Below are 22,870 nucleotides of genomic sequence, written 5' to 3' on the forward strand. Positions count from 1 at the left end.
TAGTAACATTATCAATTTTTCCTATTGTTTTGAATTGGTAAAAACAGGACACACAGTCATCTTGTCGTGATTGCAGTTTGATGCTGCAGTTTTTGTACAAAGACTTGTAATTATCACTTTTCAAATGCTTATTAAAATGAAATGGTCATCACACTGAATATTCAAAGAAAAGTTTATATCAGGAATTTCTAGGCTCTGAGGGCTATAGCAGTTTAGCAAATAAAACTTCCTTCGATTTTCAGATCAGTCGTCAGTTCATTGCTGTTGATGCAATGAATAATGAGAACGGTGTCTGGATTTGAAATTAATAGATTAAACATAGCACAAAAATGTATTATTTAATTACGTTTTTCATAATTGACAAAGGGAATGCGGGAGGGAAAAACAGAAGCATTCTCAAATTATTCCTAAATAGGCTATTTCAAGAATTGTATGGAGTCAAGTAATTTTCCTGCTTGTTCGAGGCACTGAATTGCCTCAGGTCACCTACCTGCAGGATACACATGACTACCCTGACTTGGAACTTCTCACTATTCCTTCCCTGTCCCTGGGTCAAAACGCTGAAACTCCCTCACTGATGACGTCATGAGAACATCAGCAAATGGACAACAGCAACTCAAGGCGACAGCTCACAACCACTTTGTCAAGGGCAACTATTGATGGGCAATAAATGCTAGTCTTGTCAGCGATGCCCATATACTATAAATGAATAAACAGAAACCTAGCATATTGGTCTTATGCCTGCAGCCATTGCCACTGGTGTTCACAACAATTCAGTCAGTGAGTCACTATTCCTCAAGTGTAGCAAAGCAACTTCCCGGTCCTCAAAGTAAATATAGACTCCAACAAGTAGAAACACAGGTGGATGTTGGGAGATATCGCCTGGGACCCAACATAGTTGGTTCTTCAGCAGGTCATCAATGAATTTTAAAAAAAGTAGGAAGTAGGATTAATACTCAAAAAACAAACCAACTAAATGAGGGGAGGAACTTTACAAAGAATAACACATCCAAATGTCCAGGCTATAAATCTTTAAAGCAAATTTGCCAGTTTAGTCACAGTACCTGCTAGGATTCCTTGGCTTGCAAGTAGCATGATTCCAGTCAGGCCACAGCTAAAAATAAGATTCTGACCGAAGTTCAGTACTGCAAGGCTTGAGGCAGTCTTCAGAGAAGCATTTTCATAAGTCTTCAAGTATCCATCATATTTTGCCGCTTCATACTTCTCGTTGTTGAAATACTGAAAGAGGAATTTAAACTACAGTACTCTTTTGCCAATGGATAGCTAGTTTTGCACAGCAAGAGCTTTCTTAAATTTATAGAAAAACAAGTATAAGTTTGAAAAGCTTTTCCGCAGAATCTAAGGCATCTGTTCTTAAGATATTCCCATCTTTTCCTCAATATTATGTTTTGACGTTCTTCTGAAAGTACGAGGTCCTACCAAGTTACATTTCCATGGATGTCAGACAGTGTCTGTCAGCTTTCCAAAGTTGCATTTTTAATGTTTGCATTGACAACCTGACTATGGGGCCATTGCAGCCAAAACGAATTTGATCATCCAATGTCCAACTACAAAGTTGATTGTATGGCAACTAGCAGCACTACCTCTTGCTAATTTTCACCTTCTCAACATGCAAGCCAATATTTTTCTTCAGTGCTCCAGGTGACATCAATTTAAAGCAGACCTGGGATGAAATTTGAAAATTCCCAAAAAGAACAACAAAATACTGCAGACATTGGAAATCTGAAACGTAAACAGATGTTGCCAGACTGCTAAGTTTTCCAGCATTATCAATTTTTTTTGAGAATTCCCTAGTGTGTCACTAACGTAACAAAGGAACTTTTTAGTCATGTTTACTACATTCCCACCATTGGCACTATTTGATAGCTAAAATACATACTTTCAGCTTAGTCTCACACCTGGGTTAACTTGCAATTGGTGTAAAACATTGCCTACTTAGCTACTCTCCCAGCAGCTAACAATATAATCGCAAAGAGAGCAGTTTGAGATATGGTGTTGAAGTTTACTATACTTCCATGAGCAAGCGTTGCTTAGAGAGAGAGAATTCTGCCAATATTACACCAACCTACCTTTGAGAAAAGGTATATTGCAGCCAAACCAGCATTTCCATCCATGTGGCAAAAATCTAAACCTTAAGTACCACGAAATTCACTCTTGCATAATAACTCTTACATCCAAGACAGTCACTAATTCTGGAGCAATTGCAATGATTACATTTATCAACAGTGTCTAATGTTTGTTTTTGGACACAATCACAATCAAACTTTAAGACGTATAATCTAAATCGCTCATAGCTCGTAAGGGAATAAAATTAAATTCATATGATAGAGCCAACGCTCAAAGAATTGCTTATACTAGGGGTGTTAATTACTTTATAACACTTTGACATTGAGAGTTGTAACAAGAGCAGGGGAGGAAGAGCATAATAATCCAAATTGTATAATCTTAAAAGATGGAATTATTTTTGTTTTGATACAAGGTTGTTTAGAATCATTAAAACAATTCTACACATCCTACCTTCACAGTTTCATAATTCAGGAGCGAGTCTATTGCAGCATTGCCTGCATCATTATCAGCTTTATTCATTTCAATTCGGAATCGAGTCCTACAAGTGAGAAATTAAACATTTTTAAAGTCATCACAAAGACACTGTTGGTTAAGAAGAAAACTGAAATGAAATAGATTTAACATTGCTACAGTACCTCCATTGTGTGATGCCAATTGTAAAAACTGAATATGCAGTTAAAGTTCCCAGAGTTATTAACGCATATGGTCCACCACATTTATAATACTGTAAGAAATAAACATTTAAAGTGAAACATTTCTAGAATTTACAATTTGCTATAGTCATTACTGTTAACTTTAGGTAAATGCAGTTTTGTGCATTTGAACATGAATTCTAATGAGGAGTTGATACATTTAGGCATAGATATTAGTAACAGATGGCCATTTGGCCCTTCAAGCCTGATTTATCATTCTATAAGATCATGACTGGTCTGATTACAGCCATTTCACTTTGGAATTGAGAATCTCCACTTTTCTGCCTACCCCTAATAACTTGAGTTTCTTGTTAGTCAAGAACATTGTCTTCACTGTTCCCTGGGGAAAAATGAATTTCATAGATATATGATACTCAGAAAATTTTCATCGTGGTCTTAAATGGGAGACCTCATTCTTAAACTGTATCCCTAGTTGTAACCTCATTATAACGCAAAACCTCCATTCAGCAAGTGTGCCGTAGAATGTGTTTCATCAAGATTATCCACTCATTCTGGATGCAAGTTTAAACTTTCCTCACAAATTAACCTCCTTATCCCAGGAATTAGTTCAATGAACCTTCTTAGCATTGCTTCTAATGCGATTCTGTCCTTTCTTAATTAAAGAGACCAAAACTGTAGACAGTACTCTAGATATGGTCTCATCGATGCTCCTGTAGTAAACAATCCCTGATACTATATTTCATTCCCTGATCCACCATATTTATTAAAAATACTTTATTCAACAAAGGGCACAAATATTGAAAACAGCGCAAAAAGCTGCAGCACTTACCAAAATGCTACTGACAAGCAGCACTTCAAATGTGGTGGGACCAAGATTAAACACCAAGGCACTCAGGACAAAACTGATACCTCTTGTCCCTCGATCTATAGCTTTTGAGAGTGCACCAGTCTGCCTGCTGAGATGGAAACTCAAATCTAAGTTGTGTAGGTGGAGGAAGACATTTTTGGCTATTCGCCTGATAGAACTTTGGGCTACTTTGCCAAATACAGCATTCCTGAGTTCATTGAAGAATGCTGCACAAACCCTTGAAACACCATCTGCAAAGGAATTTTAGAAAAATCTAATTACCTTTTGAAAACATGTTTCATCATTTCAAAGTTAATTTCTTCATGAAGAAAATGAAAATTTTAATCAAATTTCAAAACTGAACAATAAGTTATGACTGACATTATTTATGTCTTTGTTACACATACAATACATTAGCAAAAATACAACACAACAATTATTTTCTGATGGTTCAGCAAGTTGATGCACTAAAGGCTGAGCCATGCAGACTAAAAAGAACTCAAATTTCAATAAACTATTAGTAAGCTAGTTGATCCCGAAGAGAACATTACAATGGCATCATCAATACTGACTTTGGAAGGGTTTGGAATAGATGTTAGACAGGATAGCTGCTCTGTCTAACAAGCCCTACAAAAACTATAGATATTGATCAAGGCAAGTACGTAACTTAGTTTTGACACAGCCTTTTGTTGGAATAGATTCACCATTAAAACTCAGCTATGAATAAAAGATGCCAAACTCCACTTTGCAAGAAAGATAATTCAACAAGTCAGCGTTCTCAAGACCATAAGATATAGGAGCAGCCCAGGTCTACTCCACCAGTTAATGAAATCATAGCTGATCTGATAATTGATAACTCCATTTTGATTCCTGTACTAATTAAACATGTGTCTATCGCAGCCTCATATATACTTAACACTCTTTAGAGTTCTCTGTAGTTCATTACCCTTTGAGAAACAATTCCTCATGTGCCTTAAATGTGGGACTCATTATTCTGAGATTATACCCTCAGGTCCTAGATCCTTCCAAAATGGGAAACCTTTCCACATCTACCCTGTCAAGTCCTCTAAGAATTGTTGTTTCAGTACAGTCATCTCTCATTTTTCTATATTCCAATGAGTGAAGGCCTAACCTACTCAACGCTCCTCATAAAAAGTCCCTCCTTACCCAGTATCAGCCTAATCAACCTTTTTATGGATTATAGTGGGCCTAAGCTGTATTCCAGCTGTGGTCTGAGGATTGCCTTTAATAGTTTTAGCAAAAAACTTTATTATGCCATTACCTTTGGAATAAAGACCAACATTCCAATTACCTTCAAGAGTGTGGTACTGGAAAGGCACAGCAGGGTAGGCAGCATTGGAAGAGCAGGAGAAACAATGTTTTGGGCATAAGCCTTTATCCTTCCTGAAGGGCTTCCGCCCGAAACATCGATTGTCTTGCTCCTCGGCTGCTGCCTGACTTGATGTGTTTTTCCAGCACCACATATTTGACTCTGATCTCCAGCATCGGCAGTCCTCACTTTCTCCTATTCCAACTGCCTTCCCTATTAACCACTGAACTTTGATTAGCTATTATGATTCATGCACACTCCCAAATTCCTCTACTGTAATTTTCTGGAATCTCTCTATTTAAATAATATCCTTCCTGCAAAAGTGCATCACCTCACTATTTTTCACATTATATTCCATTTGCCCACTCACTTAATATATCTACATTCCAAGATAGATTCTGTGTTCCTTGTTAGTTGCCTTCTCATTTATTTTTGTGCCATCTGCAAACCTGGCTATAGTACATTCAGTTTCCTCATCCAAGTTATGAATATATGTTGTAAATAATTGTGGCCCCAACATGGAAACCTGTGGCACTTCACAGATTGCAAGTTACCATCCTGAAAAAGCCCCCTTATCCTGACTGTCTGTCTTCCATTGGCTATCCAATCCTCTATCCATGCCAATGTACCCCCTCCAACACCATAGGCTCTTGGCTTATTAAGTAACCTAATGTGTAGTACCTTATCAAATGATTTCTGAAAATCCAAATATATTACATCTTCTGCTTCCCCTTTATCTATCATGCTGTTTATTTCCTTAAAGAGTTATTAAATTTGAGGCATGATTATCCCTTCATGAAGCCAGGTTGACTCTGATTGTTACATATTTCTAAATGCTACACTATTACTAGTCATTCTTTAAACCAGACATTGATCATCATTAGATTCTTAATTCCAGAATTTTTCCTACTGAATTTAAATTCCCCCAACTGCCAGAGCATCTTCTGATCTAAATCAATACTTGTATTGTCAATTTCAGTTAAACTTCTTTCTTATTTTTGAGAAAAGGGCATAAATACTTTCCCCCAGTAACAGACATTGAACTAAGTGGCCTATAATTACCTGTTCTGTGTCTTCTTCCCTTATTAAATAAAAGTATTACATTGACAGTTTTCCAATCCTCTGGGATATTTCCAGAATCTAAGGACTCTTAGAAAATTACTACCAGTCCATCCACTATCTCTGTTGCTAGTTCTTTTAATAGCTTGGGATGCAGCTCCATTGAACTTACTGGCCTTTAGCCCCAGAAGGTTCACTTGCACTTTTTCTATTGAGATACTTAGTGTTTATTTCCTCTCCTTCTTTTGCCCCTTGATTATTTAGTAATTTTGGAATGTCATTAGTGTCTTCGACTGAAGAGGAAAAAAAAACTAACGCAGTCAAAACGGCGTTATCAATTGCACAAAAGACATTTGGCCTGCTTTTTGTTTTGACACGAAAAAGAAGTGATCGTTACAAATTGAGACCATCAGAATGGTCTGTACTTGAAATACATCCAATACTTGTAATATTGTACATGCTGTCTGCCATTTTTATGTTACTACCCAGTTTTAAACCCATTTTTGTCTGTAAGGGTTGACACCTGAAACGTTGTGCATGCATGGAAAAACAGTATGGGAGTTGGCCTTATTGGAGAGCTCTTCCACAGACACAACATGAGCATGAAGGACCGAGTAACTGCTTTCTGTGCTGTTTGATTCTCCCGCACCATTAGGGTTTCTACTGCAACAGCTAAACAAATGAGGCAATGAGTCATCACATGAAGTAGATTGAAGGTCTAACCCTTTTATTTGCTTCAGCACACAAATTTAAAACGATAAATCTATTACCCTTTCAGGCTTAGTTTCCTGCCACATTATGTCTCACTTTTCTTTGCAACAGAAGTGTGATTTACATATATTTTGATATAATCTGTAAACTCAAATCATTCCAGTAAGAATCTAGTGCACAATGCATAAATTTATGCAAAGTGAAAAGAAAATTCTCTGCAATTCTCCTGCCAGAAACGTTTGCTACTCATTGCAACCTGCACTGCAAGAAAGTCAACATCTGTCAAGCAAATTAAAATATTTTACTTACAGCCAATAAGGACAGCTGTTGCCATGGTGATGACTGTACTAGTTGCATCATTCAGGTTCAAAACACTACCTGACATTTGGTTGAGTTCATCCACTGCATATTTAAACATGAAGGGAACCATTATATTCATGAGCTGCAAAGACACATGAGCAAACATTACAAAAGGTTGAACACTACACCTAGTGAATAATTTGACTGATTTACAGCTTCCTGAATAAAGGTCCTAGAGGCACTTCTAAATGTCAAGTCCTTGGTGCTGTAAAAAGTTGGCAGTAAAGATTTAATTCATTGCAACATCTAATAGCTGGCAGCTGATGCCATTGCTCTACTGTATTTACATGTTTACTTTAAACAAAAATGACAGCAACATATTTTTATGTATTAAAGTAAACAGTTGCACCTCAACATTTAATACATTCATAAAAACACAATGCAGATCTATATAATTCTGTCTTTTTATTATTAAAAAAAAAGCCACTTCTGATCAAACCAATATTACAGATTGATACAAGTACCCAATGTTTATTTTTAAAATCAGGCCAGGATTTGCAAACCCACACCATCATTCACATTATAGCCTCTACTAATGTCAATCTTCATCCAGCCACTAGAAGCTACCCACGGGCATAAGTTTGATCAGAGGCTAAAATTTCCTCCACTTCTTTCAATATTCATCCAAGCTTCAGAAATTACACATAGCATGGCAGGCCAAATAGTCTCCTTTTGTGGCTGCAAATCATTGTGCAGATCAAAAAAGCAGCAAGAAGGCAAAGGAAAATTTGTGAACTTAATTAGCCCTCTGCATTTAAATCACAACAACTCTTTAAAAAAAACCCACCATTGCTATTTTCTAAGTGTGCAGATATTCAATTCTATGATGGTGCTAGAAATAAACTGAACTTTTGTGGTGGTGGTGGTGGGAGGGGGGGAAAGAGATACACAGATGAAGAAAAAGAACTCCATGTAATCATACATCCCAGATGCAGCCAGTGATATGGTTGCCCAGTAAAGCACAAACAGGTGGCTGAATGATTCCCTTGCTATGTTCACGTCCATTTTTGTGGGTACGATCTGAACAAAGACTTAAAAAAAACATACTCTTGAGGACATAGGGATGTCACTTGAGCGACACAAAACTGGAAAATGTTTCAGATCAGATTGTCACAAGATATTTAGGAATTATCAGTTGCCACAGAACATTTGAGAAGTTTTTTTTGAAAATAAATAAAGGTTAATACTTGCATGCTAAAATCTTACTAGTCAATTGATATACTGAGTGAGCAACATACCTGCTGACTAACCTGGCCTTTAGATTCTACATTCTCCATGATCAAAGTTGAGGAAGGGCAGAAAAAAGCATAACTAAAGAGAAATATCCATTTAAAGAAAACTAGAGAAGTACAAATGAAGAAACAAAAAGGGACAGCATAAGATGAAGTGGAAGACCATGAGTCATAGAATCCCAGCGCAGAAAGAGGCCATTCGGCACTTCAAGTCTGCACTGACCCTCCATGTCTAATCCACCTAGCTTGCATATCCCTGAACACGACACAGCACTTAGCATGGCCAACCTACTCAACCTACACATCTTTGGACTATGGGAGAAAACTAGAGCACCCGGCAGAAACTCGCATTGACAGGGGGAGAACACGCAAACTCCACACAGACAGTCACCCATGACTGGAATCGAACCTGAGCCCTTGGTTCTGTGAGGCAGCAGTGCTAACCACTGAGCCACCATGACATCTGGAGGCCAGCATAGGCCTACTCTACTGAATATTCACTTTTTTGCAAGGTTTGTAGCTCAGGTTGAGGTTTAGGGTGTAGGTTTGCTCGCTGAGCTATAGGTTTGATATCCAGACGTTTCATTACCTGGCTAGGTAACATCATCAGTGGCAAACTCCAAGTGAAGCGAAGCGGTTGTCTCCTGCTTTCTATTTATAGGTTTGTCCTGGATGGGGTTCCTGGGGTTTGTGGTGATGTCATTTCCTGTTCATTTTCTGAGGGGTTGATAGATGGTATTTAGATCTATGTGTTTGTTTATGGCGTTGTGGTTGGAGTGCCAGGCCTCTAGGAATTCTCTGGCATGTCTTTTCTTAGCCTGTTAGCCAGAAGTTTATCAGAACGAAACGGCCGCAGAATGCTCCGAGAACTAATCAATTACGCCCACCACAGACCCCAAAAATACAAATGGGAAATTGCGCGCCAAAAACCGTTATTCAAACAAGCAACAAATCAAAAATGGACAGGCGCGGTAGAACGAGCCATAAACACCAAACAATGACAAACACAGAAAAAGAAAAATCGGGACCTGAAGAAAAAACTTGACAAACTCACAAACAAAGACAAAACTGATAACACAGGGGCATGGATAAAGAACTTATCAGACCGAACCCTATCAGACACACAAAAAACGGTACTAGTAAAAGGACTAAATTTCAATTACCGAGACGCTGACAAGAAGGATTTCCTAGTGGCATTAGAAACCACATTGAAGGACAACAAACTCACGGAAGAAACACAACAAACGATCAGACAGACAGTTGCACCTACTCTGAGCCGAAAGAGGGAAGGAAACAAACTGAACACTCAAGAAAAGAAAGCCCTAGGAAACCTCAAAAAAGACAAAAACATCGATACATTACCTGCAGACAAGGGTCAGCTCACAGGCATCCTGAACAGAAGGGTCTACATAGAGAAAGCCAATGCACTACTCGCAGACACCAACACCTACCAATAGGTGGCGCTAGACCCGACCCCACAACTAGGAAACAAAATTACATATCTCCTAAAAAAATTACACAATTCCGGATAATTAAACAAGACGGAATTCCAGAAAATGAAACCAGATGGGACCAACACCCCACGATTCTACGGACTATCAAAAATCCATAAACCAGGAGCCCCCCTCAGACCCATAGTCTCACTACCCGGAACACCAACTTACAGACTGGCCAAAGAACTACACGCAAGACTGAAATACCTAGGAGAAGAGTCACAGCACTCCATCCACTCCACGTAGGAATTCCTAAAAATCATGAAAAACACCAAAATAGAGGAAGACGAAACAATGATCTTATTCGACGTAACAGCACTGTTCACCTCCATCAACATCGACCTGGCAATGGAAACACTTACCACACTTTTAGAAGAGACCATCACACACACCCCAACCACCATCAATCACATTACTAACAAAAACATCATGAAGCTAGTGGACCTGTGCCTCACCACCCACTTCACCTTCAACAACAATCTACAAACAAACCAATGGCACACCCATGGGATCTCCGCTATCAGGATTCATAGCAGAAGTGGTAATGCAAAGACTAGAACAAACAGCCCTACCAACCATCAAACCAAAAATCTGGGTCCGCTATGTAGATGACACCTTTGTCATCACAAAACGAAACAACACCCTCACAGGCATAAAGTTCACCAAGGAGGAAGAAACCAATAACAAACTTACATTCCTGGACGTCACAGTCGAAAGAACGGACAACGGAGAACTACAAACCTGCGTATACAGAAAACCGACAAACACTGACCAAATACTTCACTACACAGCAACCATCCCAACACACACAAACGTAGTTGTATCAGAACACTATTCCAATGAGCCACCTCACACTGCAGCACAGGTGAACTTCGGAAAAAAAGGAGAACCACCTATACAACGTATTCAAGAAGAATAGATACTCAAAAAAATACAGTCCGCAGATTCCTCAAGAACAAACCATGACAAGCAGACCAGACACAGCCAGAAACCCTAACCACCTTTCCATACATCAAAGAAGTTTCAGAAATGACAGCCAGACTACTAAAACCCCTCAGAACCCTAGTAGCACACAAACCCACCAACACTCTCAAACAAAAACTAACAAACTTAAAAGACCCAATACAACCCATGGACAAAATCAACGTCGTCTACAAAATTCCATGCAAGGACTGCCACAAACACTACGTAGGACAAACAGGAAGAAGGTTAGCCACCAGGATACATGAACACCAGCTAGCCACAAAAAGACATGACCCTCTCTCCCTCGTAGCCCTACACACGGAGGAAAAAAACCCACCATTTCGACTGGGACAACTCATCTATCCTGGGACAGGCTAAGCAAAGACATGCCAGAGAATTCCTAGAGGCCTGGCACTCCAACCACAACGCCATAAACAAACATATAGATCTAGATACCATCTATCAACCCCTCAGAAAACAAACAGGAAATTACATCACCACAAACCCCAGGAACCCCATCCAGGACAAACATATAAAATAGAAAGCAGATGACAACAGCTTCGCTTCACTTGGGGTTTGCCACTGATGATGTTACCTAGCCAGGTAATGAAACGTCTGGATATCAAATCTACAGCTCAGAGAACAAACCTACACCCCGAATATTCACTTCTGTGCTGTAAATTTCTACGAAAATAAATGTTTCTAACCAAAGAGAACAGATAAAGATAAAGGCAAAATAACGCATGGAAAATGAGTCACAATACATCAACGAGGAGAAAGTGAGGACTGCAGATGCTGGAGATCAGAGCTGAAAATGTAGTGCTGGAAAAGCGCAGCAGGTCAGGCAGCATCCAAGGACCAGGAGAATCGACGTTTCGGGCATAAGCCCTTATTCAGGAATGAGGAAAGTGTGTCTAGCAGGCTAAGATAAAAGGTAGGGAGGAGGGACTTGGGGGAGGGGCGTTAGAAATGCGATAGGTATTTCCAACGCCCCTCCCCCAAGTCCCTCCTCCCTACCTTTTATCTTAGCCTGCTGGACACACTTTCCTCATTCTTGAAGAAGGGCTTATGCCCGAAACGTCGATTCTCCTGGTCCTTGGATGCTGCCTGACCTGCTGCGCTTTTCCAGCAACACATTTTCAGCTCATAATACATCCTACAAGGCTCAAACTAAGATACTTCTTCCATGCAGTCAAAGGGAAACTCCATAAAGCTCCACAGTATTCATCTTTTTACTGATGACCACAGTACCAAAAAAAACTCCTTGCTCAAAGGCCACTCCAGAAAACGTTCAGCACACCAGTGATTCAAGGGAGTCTATACTTCCAATTGGAAATGTGGCCCGTTCCTAATTTTAAGTTTCCTATGATCAAGTGGGCTGTAGCTGAATGAAGGACAGGCACGGTGGCACAGTGGGTGGCACAGTGGCTAGCACTACTGCCTCACAGCGCCAGAGACCCGGGTTCAATTCCCACCTCAGGCGACTGACTTTGTGGAGTTTGCACATTCTCCGTGTCTGCGTGGGTTTCCTCCGGGTGCTCCGATTTCCTCCCACAGTCCAAAAATGTGCAGGTCAGGTGAATTGGCCATGCTAAATTGCCCGTAGTATTAGGTGAAGGGGTAAATGTAGGGGAATGGGTCTGGTTGGGTTGCGCTTTGGCAGGTCAGTGTGGACTTGTTGGGCCGAAGGGCCTGTTTCCACACTGTAAGTAATCTAATCTAAACCAATCTAAATACCGTATAAAGAGAAAAACATGTTGTATTTTAGTAGATTCCATTCAGTTATTAAATGCAGCCATGTAACAATAGTATAGAACTCAAATTTTGTCAATACCTTGACTGGACTGTCTTACTGTACTGCTTTTGGGTTGCCTCCCATGTTGTAACTGCCCACAAAATAAAGGCCATCTGAACCTCCACTGCCCCTTTTCTTATTTACATCCAAGTGCATTCACAATCACCCATGAGTTCATTGACATATGCTGATCCCAGGATTAATCAATACCTTGATTTGAAATTTATTTTCAATCAGTGAATGGCTTGTCCCATGCCATCTCTAATCTCCTCCAGATCTACAATTTTCAGTGATATTTGCACTCCTTTAATGGTCTACTGAGCATTACCAACTATAAATTGATCTACCATTGGCATTCAAGCTTTCAAAACCCAAAGCTCCAAATCTCCTATCTGATCTTCTCTGCCTCTAAGATGCCCTTTAATATCACCTTTCTAACCTTAATTTACTTTAATATCTCCTTGCTGACTGTCAAAAATTATATCATTATAACAGTGCTTTTCCAGCAATGTTCAAGGTGTAAAGTAAATACGAGGTTCTTATTGTTGAATGTTCAGTGAAATTGACATCTGATAACAGATTTGTTAGTAGTAAATGGTAAAATCACAAATCACCTATAAAATACCAAAGGCTACCACTGGCATGAGATTCCTGATGAAGGGCTTTTGCCTGAAACATCAATTTTCCTCCTCATCAGATGCTGCCTGACCTGCTGTGCTTTTCCAGCACCACTCTAATCTAGACTCTGGTTTCCAGCATCTGCAGTTCTTGTTTTTACCTGAGATAAGAGAATGTCATGAAGCCATTATGCCACTTGAATCTGTGGCTGACTGATCCAGTGATGATATATAACATCGGCAACATGAGTTATGTAGTAGACAACTTGTTTAGTGGATCAATTAACAGACTTAAAAACCTACTGTGCATATAGACTGCTAGACACACACTTAATATACACAAGAGCCAGCTTCCAAATAAACAGACAAAAAAAATTAGTCACATGCTAAAATCATGCAATACATTTTAAACAGAATAATGAAATAGATAGTGTGTTTTGTTTTCAACTGTCATGAAAACATTGCAAACATGCTCTAAAACTGCACATCAATTCTGCACTTAAAATTAAGGAAAGCACAGATCAAAAGACAAAATCCTATATTTGTGAAGAACACTGTATATTGCATGATATGATTTATTCCATAAGGATAGAACACCAAATTGCTTAGGGGCAATGCAGTCATGTGTCCCAAGTGAATAAAGCTATGATTTCAGGGCACAGGGTATACAGTTAATTTCATAACTATATATTATAAAACTGTAAACAAAATCAGTATAATTTTGGAAGGCATCTTTAAAGAGAAAAATTGCATTTACCAAGAAAGCATGCAAAGAAAGAGATTTCAAGTAATAACTGAACAGATTGCACGTTTAATTACAAGTCTTATTTTGATCAGAACAAGCTTGACAAATTTAATTAAATATTAAATAATTAAATACTAGACACTTTATGTTGCTGAATATTAATATTAAGACTGAAGGTTACCCTCCCTACCTCCCAGTGTCTTGACCCTGACAAGAAAATAACTTGGATCCCTCTAGCTTCGGACCCATGCAAGTACAGGTCAAAAGAAACAACTTGCATTTGGAGACTTCAAGCTCCAAAATAAACAAAGTTCACAGAGGCAGCAAATAAAAATAAAAAAACTGGGATCTCTTGGAAGATACCTGGCAGAGTAATCAGATTCTGAAAGAGATAAATATTGACTACACAGTGTAATGGTTGGAATAAAGAAACACATTTTTCCTCTTTTGTTTCTTTCAGGGACCAGGAGTGTCATTAACAAAATCAGCATTTGTCGTCCATCCATTACGTTTGCACTGAACGGCTTGCTCAGCCATTTCAGACGGCTGTCAAAAATCAACCACATTCCTGAGAGTCCTGAACTATTGGCCAGATCAAGATAGCAGATTTCTTTTCCTAAAGAACAGTAACCAGATAGGCTTTTCCAACAATCAATGATAGTTCATTGTTGTTATTACAGATACTAGTCTTATATTCCAGACGTATTAATTAAATTTAAATTCTAATAGCGGCCATGTTTAGATTCAAACCGATGTCCCACAGCATTACCCTGGGCCTCTGGATTATTAGCTGAAAATGTGTTGCTGGAAAAGCGCAGCAGGTCAGGCAGCATCCAGAGAACAGGAGAATCGACGTTTCGGGCATAAGCCCTTCTTCAGGAATGAGGAAAGTTTTCCAGCAACACATTTTCAGCTCTGATCTCCAGCATCTGCAGACCTCACTTTCTCCTCTGGATTATTAGTCAAGTTATGTCATGCCACCACATCCGGAACATTCATCTCTCTCTTTGTGATGCTGAAGATGATTTTTTTTAAAATTTCTGACTTTCAGAAAATAGCAGAGAACACTGAGCAGGCATTCTGCCCGTAGTGCTGGTCTTAGTTCTCTGAAGGAACAAATTATGTAGTTCCATTCCCTGGCTTCTCAGATGTACAAAAGAAAGTCTTACGTGAGTCATTTGTAAATCATTTGTATAATTTAGCTTTGTGACAAGTTATGAACTGTAGCTGATTTTTTTTTTGTCTTTAGCTTTCAGCCTCCACAAACTATTTCACGAATACAAGGTATCTAAGCTAAAAATTAACAAAATGGATGCTAATACAACTTGTTTAATTAGTTGCCAAAAAATCTGTTTTAGTTTGGTGAAAACACAAAATTCAATGACCACACTAAACTTCATTACTAACTTTGGGAAGTGAGGAAGAATGGAGCTGAGTTGGAGAAAAATCAGCATGAAGTGCATCCTCCTATTTGCTACCAACCTCCGGGTGCTCTGGTTCCCTCCCACAGTCCAAAGATGTGGATTGGCCACATTAAGTTGACCAGAGTGTCTAGGCATGTGTAAGTTAGGTGGATTAGCCATGGGAAATGCAAGGATAGAGTCGGTGTGGACTTATTGGGCCAAATGGCCTGTTTCCACACTGTCAGGATCCTATAAAAAACTCTTTTCCTACAGAATTTTAACTGATAACTTGTCGCCTTGTTGCTCGTATGTGTTACAGCATACACAGCATGATTGCCTGGCAAAAAAGGAAGTTTAAAAAGGATTGAAGCAAAAGCTTTTGCATGAAAACAGAGATGGAACACAATTATTTGGACTTTGGTTCTTCTTCTGACTAAAATTCATTTAAATCCCTCATTTTCTTTCAGTGTTCATTTCTTAAATTACTATTTCTTGCATTTTTAACTTTATTTTAATTTAGTGCCTTTACTCAAATCACATTCACTAGATTATTACATTACAAAGTTGATCAAATGTAAATACTAAAAGATTGTGAACATTCTTTACTTAGCTGCAGAAACAGATCATTTGGAGTTGTGATTTATAACCACTTCATCAATCACAGCAAATTCATTAATGCATAAAATAATGTGCAAAACAAGTCTAATCATGGCTTCCTTACTAACATTGAGATTAAATTCCTTCAATTGAAACCAGCACAAACATAAAGGCTCTTCCTTGACAGGATTACCAAAGTATTAGATTAAATTAGATTAGTGAAAGAAATTGAGAAATGTGTACAGTCATAACGAAGGTACATATAGCTACATGAATCAGGAGAAGTAGGGCCATTCAGCCCCTCAAGCCTGCTCTTCCATTCAATTAAATTATGGCTGATTTCGTTGTAACCAAAAAAATCCACTATCATTTACCCCAATAATCTTTCAGCCTCTTAAGATTCTATGAATCACTATCATAAAAAATAATCAGATTCTGCTTTGTCAATTATTTCATGAAGAGACTTCCAAAGACATGATCCTCAGAAACAACATTTTCCTAATTTCTTTTAAATTGATAACTAGTTCTCAATTTTCCCACAAGATGAAATTTCCATTTTTTTAGTCACATACTAAACTGACATCATACTATTCTAGGCGAAAGTGAGCGCTGCAGATGCTGGAGATCAGAGTGGTGCTAGAAAAGCACAGCAGGTCAGGCAACATCCGAGGACCTGGAAAATCGACGTTTTGGGCAAAAGCCCTTCATCAGGAAAGAGGCAGGGAGACTCCAGGGTGGAGTGATAAATGGGGGGGGGGGGGTGCGCTGGGGAGAAAGTAGCAAAGAGTACAATAGGTGGATGGAGGTGGGGAAGAAGGTGATAGGTTGGAGGAGGGTGGAGCAGATAGGTGGGAAGGAAGCTAGGCAGGTACGACAGGTCATGAGGACAGTGCTGAGCTGGAAGGTTGGAACTGGGGTAAGGTAGGGGGAGGGGAAATGAGGAAACTGGTGAAGTCCACATTGATGCCCTGGGTTGAAGTGTTCTGAGGCGGAAGATGAGGCGTCCTTTGTCCAGGCGTTGGGTGGCGAGGGAGTGGCGGTGGAGGAGGCCGAATGGGAGGGGGATTTGAAATATTTGGCCATGGGACAGTGGGGTTGAATGGTATGGGTGTCCTGGAGATGTTCCCTAAAGCAGTCTGCGAGGAGGCGTCCAGTCTCCCCAATGTAAAGGAGACTGCATCGGGAGGAACGGATACAATAAATGACATTGGTGGATGTGCAAATGAAACTTTGATGAATGTGGAAGGCTCTTTTGGGACCTTGGATGGAGGTGAGAGGAGAGGTGTGGGCGCAGGTTTTGCAATTCCTGCGGTGGCAGAGGAAGGTGCCAGTGGGGGAGGAATGGGTTGTTGGGGCGCATGGACCTGACCAGGTAGTCACGGAGGGAACGGTCTTTGTGGAAGGCAGATAGAGGTAGGCTGAAAAATATATCCCTGGTGGTGGGGACGTTTGTAGGTGGCAGAAATGTTGGCGGATGATGCGGTTTACGCAGAGGTTGGTAGGGTGGAGGATGAGGACTAAGAGGGTTCTGTTGTTGTTGCGGTTGGATGGGTGGGGTTTGAGGGTGGAGGTGTGAGACGTGGATGAGATGTGTTGGAGGGCATCTTCAACCATGTGGGAAGGGAAATTACGGTCTTTAAAGGAGGAGGCCATATGGTATGTTCTGTGGTGGAACTGGACCTCCTGAGAGCAGATACGACGGAGGAATCAGGAATACGGAATAGCATTTTTGCAGGAGGTAGGGTGGAAAGAGGTGTAACCCAGATAGCTGTGGGAGTCAGTGAGTTTGTAAAAAATGTCAGTGTTAAATTGGTCGTCATTGATGGAGATGGAGAGGTCCAGGAAGGGGAGGGAGGTGTCAGAGATGGTCCAGGTGAATTTAAGGAGAGGTTGGAATGTGTTGGTGAGGTTGATGAACTGTTCAACTCCTCGCGGGAGCACGAAGTGGCGCCGATGCAGTCATCAATGTAGCAGAGGAACAGATGGGGAGTGGTACCGGTGTAACTACGGAAGATGGACTATTCTATATAGCCAACATGTAAAAAATGTCAGTGTTAAGTCGGTCGTCATTGATGGAGGTGGACAGGTCCAGAAAGGGAACATCATACTATATTTTCTGACTAGCATACGGGATTGATAGCAACCTGGAGATCACCATCTTCAAGGTTCTACTTTTTAAAACATGCTTAACTCCCTATTTTCTGCTTTTAGAACCTCATGCTTTGTTCAACCTATGCATTAATACCAATGTGTACAATAACTGTTGCCTGTTCATCATTTCAATCCACAGTATTCTGTGGGCTCTCCAAGACATCCTTGACTCTAGCACCAAGGAGGCAACATACAACCCTGCAGTATAGTTTCTGTGGCTGCAAATGATTTATCCCCTTTATGATTAAATCTCTATTACTATAGCCTTCTCACAATTATTCCTCCTCTGTCATGCAGCAGACACTACCAAAAATTTGTCTCTTGCTATTTTCCTCTGAGGCCATTCCCCCAACATATCTAGAAGAGTATTGCTATTTGTGCAGTGTCTGCCTAATCCTCTTTCTCTGCCTGGTGGTCATCCCTCCCGCTGTGGAATCTTAGCCTGCAGAGTGACCATCTCTCTGTAAATGCTGTCCACTCCTTTTATTTTAGTTTGATACATTATTTAACATTTTAAAAATTTTTAAAAATTGGAAGGCACAATAAAATGCTCAAAATAAACTGCAAAGATAAAGTTACAAACACAGCATATCTCAAAATATGAACAAATTACTGACCTTTGCCCCACCTAAAAGGCCAAGAGACAAAGCCACTCTGGTACGTAGATCAGGTCTATCCTTTGGCCAAACATACGTCAACATAGCCCTAAGAATTGTTCCTGTATCAACATCTTTCAACTGCAAGATAATTTAACAAAATTAGTATTTTTTCAAACTTCAATTTTGATAAAAAGAACTCCAAAAACATGAACATTTTGGGTTTCTAATGGTTACTGAGTTGACAATGCAAATGATCTTGTTTAACAGACGCAGCAAGTGCTGAGTCACCCTTGTGGTAAGAATTATACTGGTATGTATTTCGTTAATGGCTGGGTGCCCAAGTCTTCCAGTAAATTATTGTAGTTACACTTAGAAATGGAGAAGGATGCTTAAAATTATTTCCAGTTATAATTTTTCAAGGAAATTTAATGACGAGAAAGCTTCAAAAGATTAGAACAACAACATTGTAGGTCTTCTGAATCCTTAAAAATATTTCATTGCTTTGCTAAAGCAACACAAATTTGCTGAAATTTGCAAAATAATTACTTACCTAACTTTCAAAACTCAAGACTTAAAAATAACAGTCAGCAACACTAACATAATTGCACAGGATTTGCAGTCCAAAAATGTGCAGGTTAGGTGAATTGGCCATGCTAAATTGCCCGTAGTGTTAGGTGAAGGGGTAAATGTAGGGGTATGGGTCTGGGCGGGTTGCTCTTCGGAGGGTCGGTGTGGACTTGTTGCGCTGAAGGGCCTGTTTCCACATTGTAAGTAATCTAATCTAATCACATTGAAATGGTTAGCATATGCTATGATCATTCCTCAAACTGATAGCTACTTCAGGAGTCTGGAAATCCTGAAACTGCCAGTGATTCCATGTTTCCCCACACACAGCCCAGTGAGGTCCTACATCACGCTATCAATCCAATCATCAATGATCTGATACAGTAAGTTCTTTTTCACTATTAGATTTGTGATAAAATCTCTCAAGAAAGCTAAAAATTTGTTGAATGATGAACAATTGGATTTTTAATAATGCATTAAGTTCAGAGTGATGTTTGAATAAACACTGTCCCTGAACAGCTAATTTTTGGAATATCAAATATCTCCATCATGATAAAACATTCAAATTCAAATGTAGTAAGATAATTTGTTTTAACAAGTTTATGATATTTGGTTTGACTTTAATCCTATATTTCCATGAATTGTTTATTTCGGTCTTTGAAATTTTGCTTAAAATGAGAAAACTGAGCTCTTCATTTGTTGGTTTGTTATGAGAATACTTAAAAGCAATAACTTGTTGACCCTCCTTCAAAATGTCTCTATTGATGGACATGTGCAGACCCTCTTTGACTAGCACAAAATTCCACCTTACTTAGTGAAAGTGAAAATGCAGCTCAGAGTGCTGTTGTTCCATCAATGACCATAAAATCCATTCCTGGGGAGTTTTGCCGAACAAAGACGCCTGGAGGTGCAGATGCATAACTCCTCGAAAGTGGAGTCCAGATAGACAGGGTGGTGAAGGCAGGCTTGCCTCCATTGGTCAGTGGATTGAGTACAAGAGTTGGACATCACTTTGTAACTGTAGAGAATATTAGTGAGACCACTTTTGGGGTATTGCATTCAACTCTGGTTTCCCTGATATAGGAAAGATGTGAAACCTGAAAGGGTCAGGAAAGATTTAGCTAGGGTTGGAGGGTTTGAGCTATAGTGAGAGGCTGAATAGGCTGATAAAATCATGAGGAATCTGTTTAAGGTGAATAGCCGAGATCCTTTTTCTCAGGGTAGGCGAGTCCAAACCAGACGGCATAGGTTTAAGGTGAGAAGGGAAAAATTTAAAAAGGGACCAGAGAGGCAACTTTTTCATGCAGAGGATGGTGTGGGTATGTGGTACAAGTACCAGAGGTGGTGGTGCGTTCAATTATGAAACTTAAAAGGCATCTGGATGGTTACATGAATAGGAAGGGTTTCAGGGATATGTGACAAATGGGACAAGGTCAGTTTAGGACAGTGTGTTGGCATGGATGAGTTGGACCGAAGGATCTATTTCTGTGCTGTATAACTATGACTCTAATTGCAAATACACAATTTTCCAATCACAAAACAAGCTATTTGGAACTGTCACTTCTAAGAATTTCTGAAGGGTTCTGAATCAACAGACTATTAACACACTCAAGAGAAAGCTACATTAAAGTTGATGGGGTTTGGGTAGGGACAAATATGTCAGAGGTGGTGAATTATACTAATTCTAAGAATAATATATGGAAAAAATATAATGGGGAAGCAAAAGATTATAAAGACCAAAGGACACATTAATTTAGACTGGCAAGGAATAAAAAGGAAATTGGACAGGATCTTGTCAATACAAAGTTAAGTCATTAGAAAGGATAATGTGATAATTGAGAAACAAAAGAATCTAATCGAGGATAAAAGAATGGCAGAGTATGCTTTTTCATCGCTTCCACAGAAGCATGCCTTCATGTGAATTAGAGGATACACAGGGGAGCTGAAACAATTACTTGGAATAATTATAGATAAAGAAGTTCAACTGAAAATGTGGTGAAACTCAACTCAGAATGCTGAATAAAATCGTCTTTCAAATATCCTTGGATAGAAATGTTGCACCAGAGGGATGAACGATTACAAATATAATGTCTCTATTTCAGAGTAAAGAAAATCACTTAGATATTAGCCTAAACTCAGGGGTAGGCTTCTAAAGGCTAAAAGAATAAAAGTACTCAATTGTAAAGATCAGAAACACAAGATAGAAGAAATTTGAAGTGCAATGAACCAAAAATCAATTGTATATCAAGATGCATCACTTTAAATTGTCTTATCCAATGAGACAAATTCACCTGATTTTTCAATTGCTCCATTAATACTAGGGTGGGGCATAAAGGATGAAGATTAAAGTCATATGAAATTGATGCACAAGCTGCAATCTTCAAAGTGCTTACATGAACTGCAAGATCAGGTTTTTAGGCCAGCCTTCCTCCCAAATAAAAATGCTGCATTCACTTGCAAAATAAACAACTTGAAGAATAAAATCTTATTACTTATTTGTTACCCTTCCTCAACATTTTTTGTATAAATGCACAAATGACACTCCTATTTCATCTTTGCAAAATTATGACTTTAAAAATTATTGATTGCAACAAAGATTTCATGAATTGCATTGACATAGCACCTTTAACATACTAAAAAGTGCTTAACAAACGCTTCGTTGAAATTATTCATAGAGATGCAAATTGGATAGTAAATATATTTCATAAAAACAATATCCCTCTACAAGACAAATCAGATTTGAAAATAAAACTGCATTCAGAGTTTAGACAACAAACAGATACGTTACTTTTTTGGGGTCGGTATGAAGGCCTCCACCAGCATGCCCATGCCAGTCTGTCCTTTTACCTGCAAACTGCCACCACTGGGTTCCCTGGAAGAAAAACAAGGCAGTTATAAGAAAGAAAATACAGAACAAAGCCAAAAGTCAAAAAAATTAACAGAAATTATGTTACTGATTTCTAAAATTAGAAACTAACTCATTGACATTACACATTGAATACCACACTTACAAGCCAACTTGCATTTCAGTTATATTCAAAGCTACAGCCAACTGTTTTCATAACACATGTTTTGGCTGTAGATTTGAATATAACTGAAATGAAACTTTGGTGGGAAGAATAAGAGTGCTGAATATTATTTAAATGGAGGAAGACTGTAGAAAGTTAGGAGAGGGGAATTTGGGAGTCATTGTCCACGAATCATGAAAGCTAGCGCATAAGTTCAGCAGTGATAGGGAAGGAAAATATAATGTGGCTATTATTTCATTGAGAAAGGAATATAGAAGTAGGACGGTTTTGCTAATACTATACAAGGCACCAGTCAGACCCTGGTTAGAATACTGAACAGTTTTGGGCCTCTTATATCAAGAAAGATATACTGGCATTGGAGGCTGTCCAGAGAAAGTTCACAAGGCTGACACCAGGAATGGAGGCACTACATTATCTGGAAAGGTTGAAGAGATTGGGCCAATACTTGTCGGAATATCCAAAAATAAGACTTTATTGAAACAAAATTCTTAGACGACGACAGGATGCATGTAGAAAAGCTATTTCTCCTTGTGAGAGAGTCGACAACCAGAGGGCATATTAGATTGCACATTTAAGACATAGGAGGAGGAATCGCTTCTCTCAGAGGGTTGGGAATCTGTGGAATTTTTCTTTT

At 39.2% G+C, this 22,870-nt stretch overlaps 1 protein-coding gene across 3 annotated transcripts in view; it reads right to left on the reverse strand.

The window, feature by feature from the left end:
* Positions 1-22,870, reverse strand: part of abcb7 (ATP binding cassette subfamily B member 7) — a 100,700-nt gene that overhangs the window by 37,264 nt on the left and 40,566 nt on the right. For all 3 annotated transcript variants that reach the window (XM_043704996.2, XM_043704997.2, XM_043704995.2), the window contains exons 3-9: positions 21,996-22,079; positions 18,662-18,781; positions 6,998-7,130; positions 3,571-3,839; positions 2,724-2,812; positions 2,539-2,626; positions 1,065-1,239 (exon numbers count right to left, since the gene is read on the reverse strand). In XM_043704996.2, the coding sequence (XP_043560931.1) occupies positions 1,065-1,239; positions 2,539-2,626; positions 2,724-2,812; positions 3,571-3,839; positions 6,998-7,130; positions 18,662-18,781; positions 21,996-22,079 (958 nt within the window). The remainder of the gene's footprint in view (positions 1-1,064; positions 1,240-2,538; positions 2,627-2,723; positions 2,813-3,570; positions 3,840-6,997; positions 7,131-18,661; positions 18,782-21,995; positions 22,080-22,870) is intronic.

The sequence above is a fragment of the Chiloscyllium plagiosum genome, unplaced genomic scaffold, assembly GCF_037043375.1.
Source record: "Chiloscyllium plagiosum isolate Xiang-an unplaced genomic scaffold, Cpla_swu_hap1 HiC_scaffold_11, whole genome shotgun sequence".
Lineage (NCBI taxonomy): Eukaryota > Metazoa > Chordata > Chondrichthyes > Orectolobiformes > Hemiscylliidae > Chiloscyllium > Chiloscyllium plagiosum.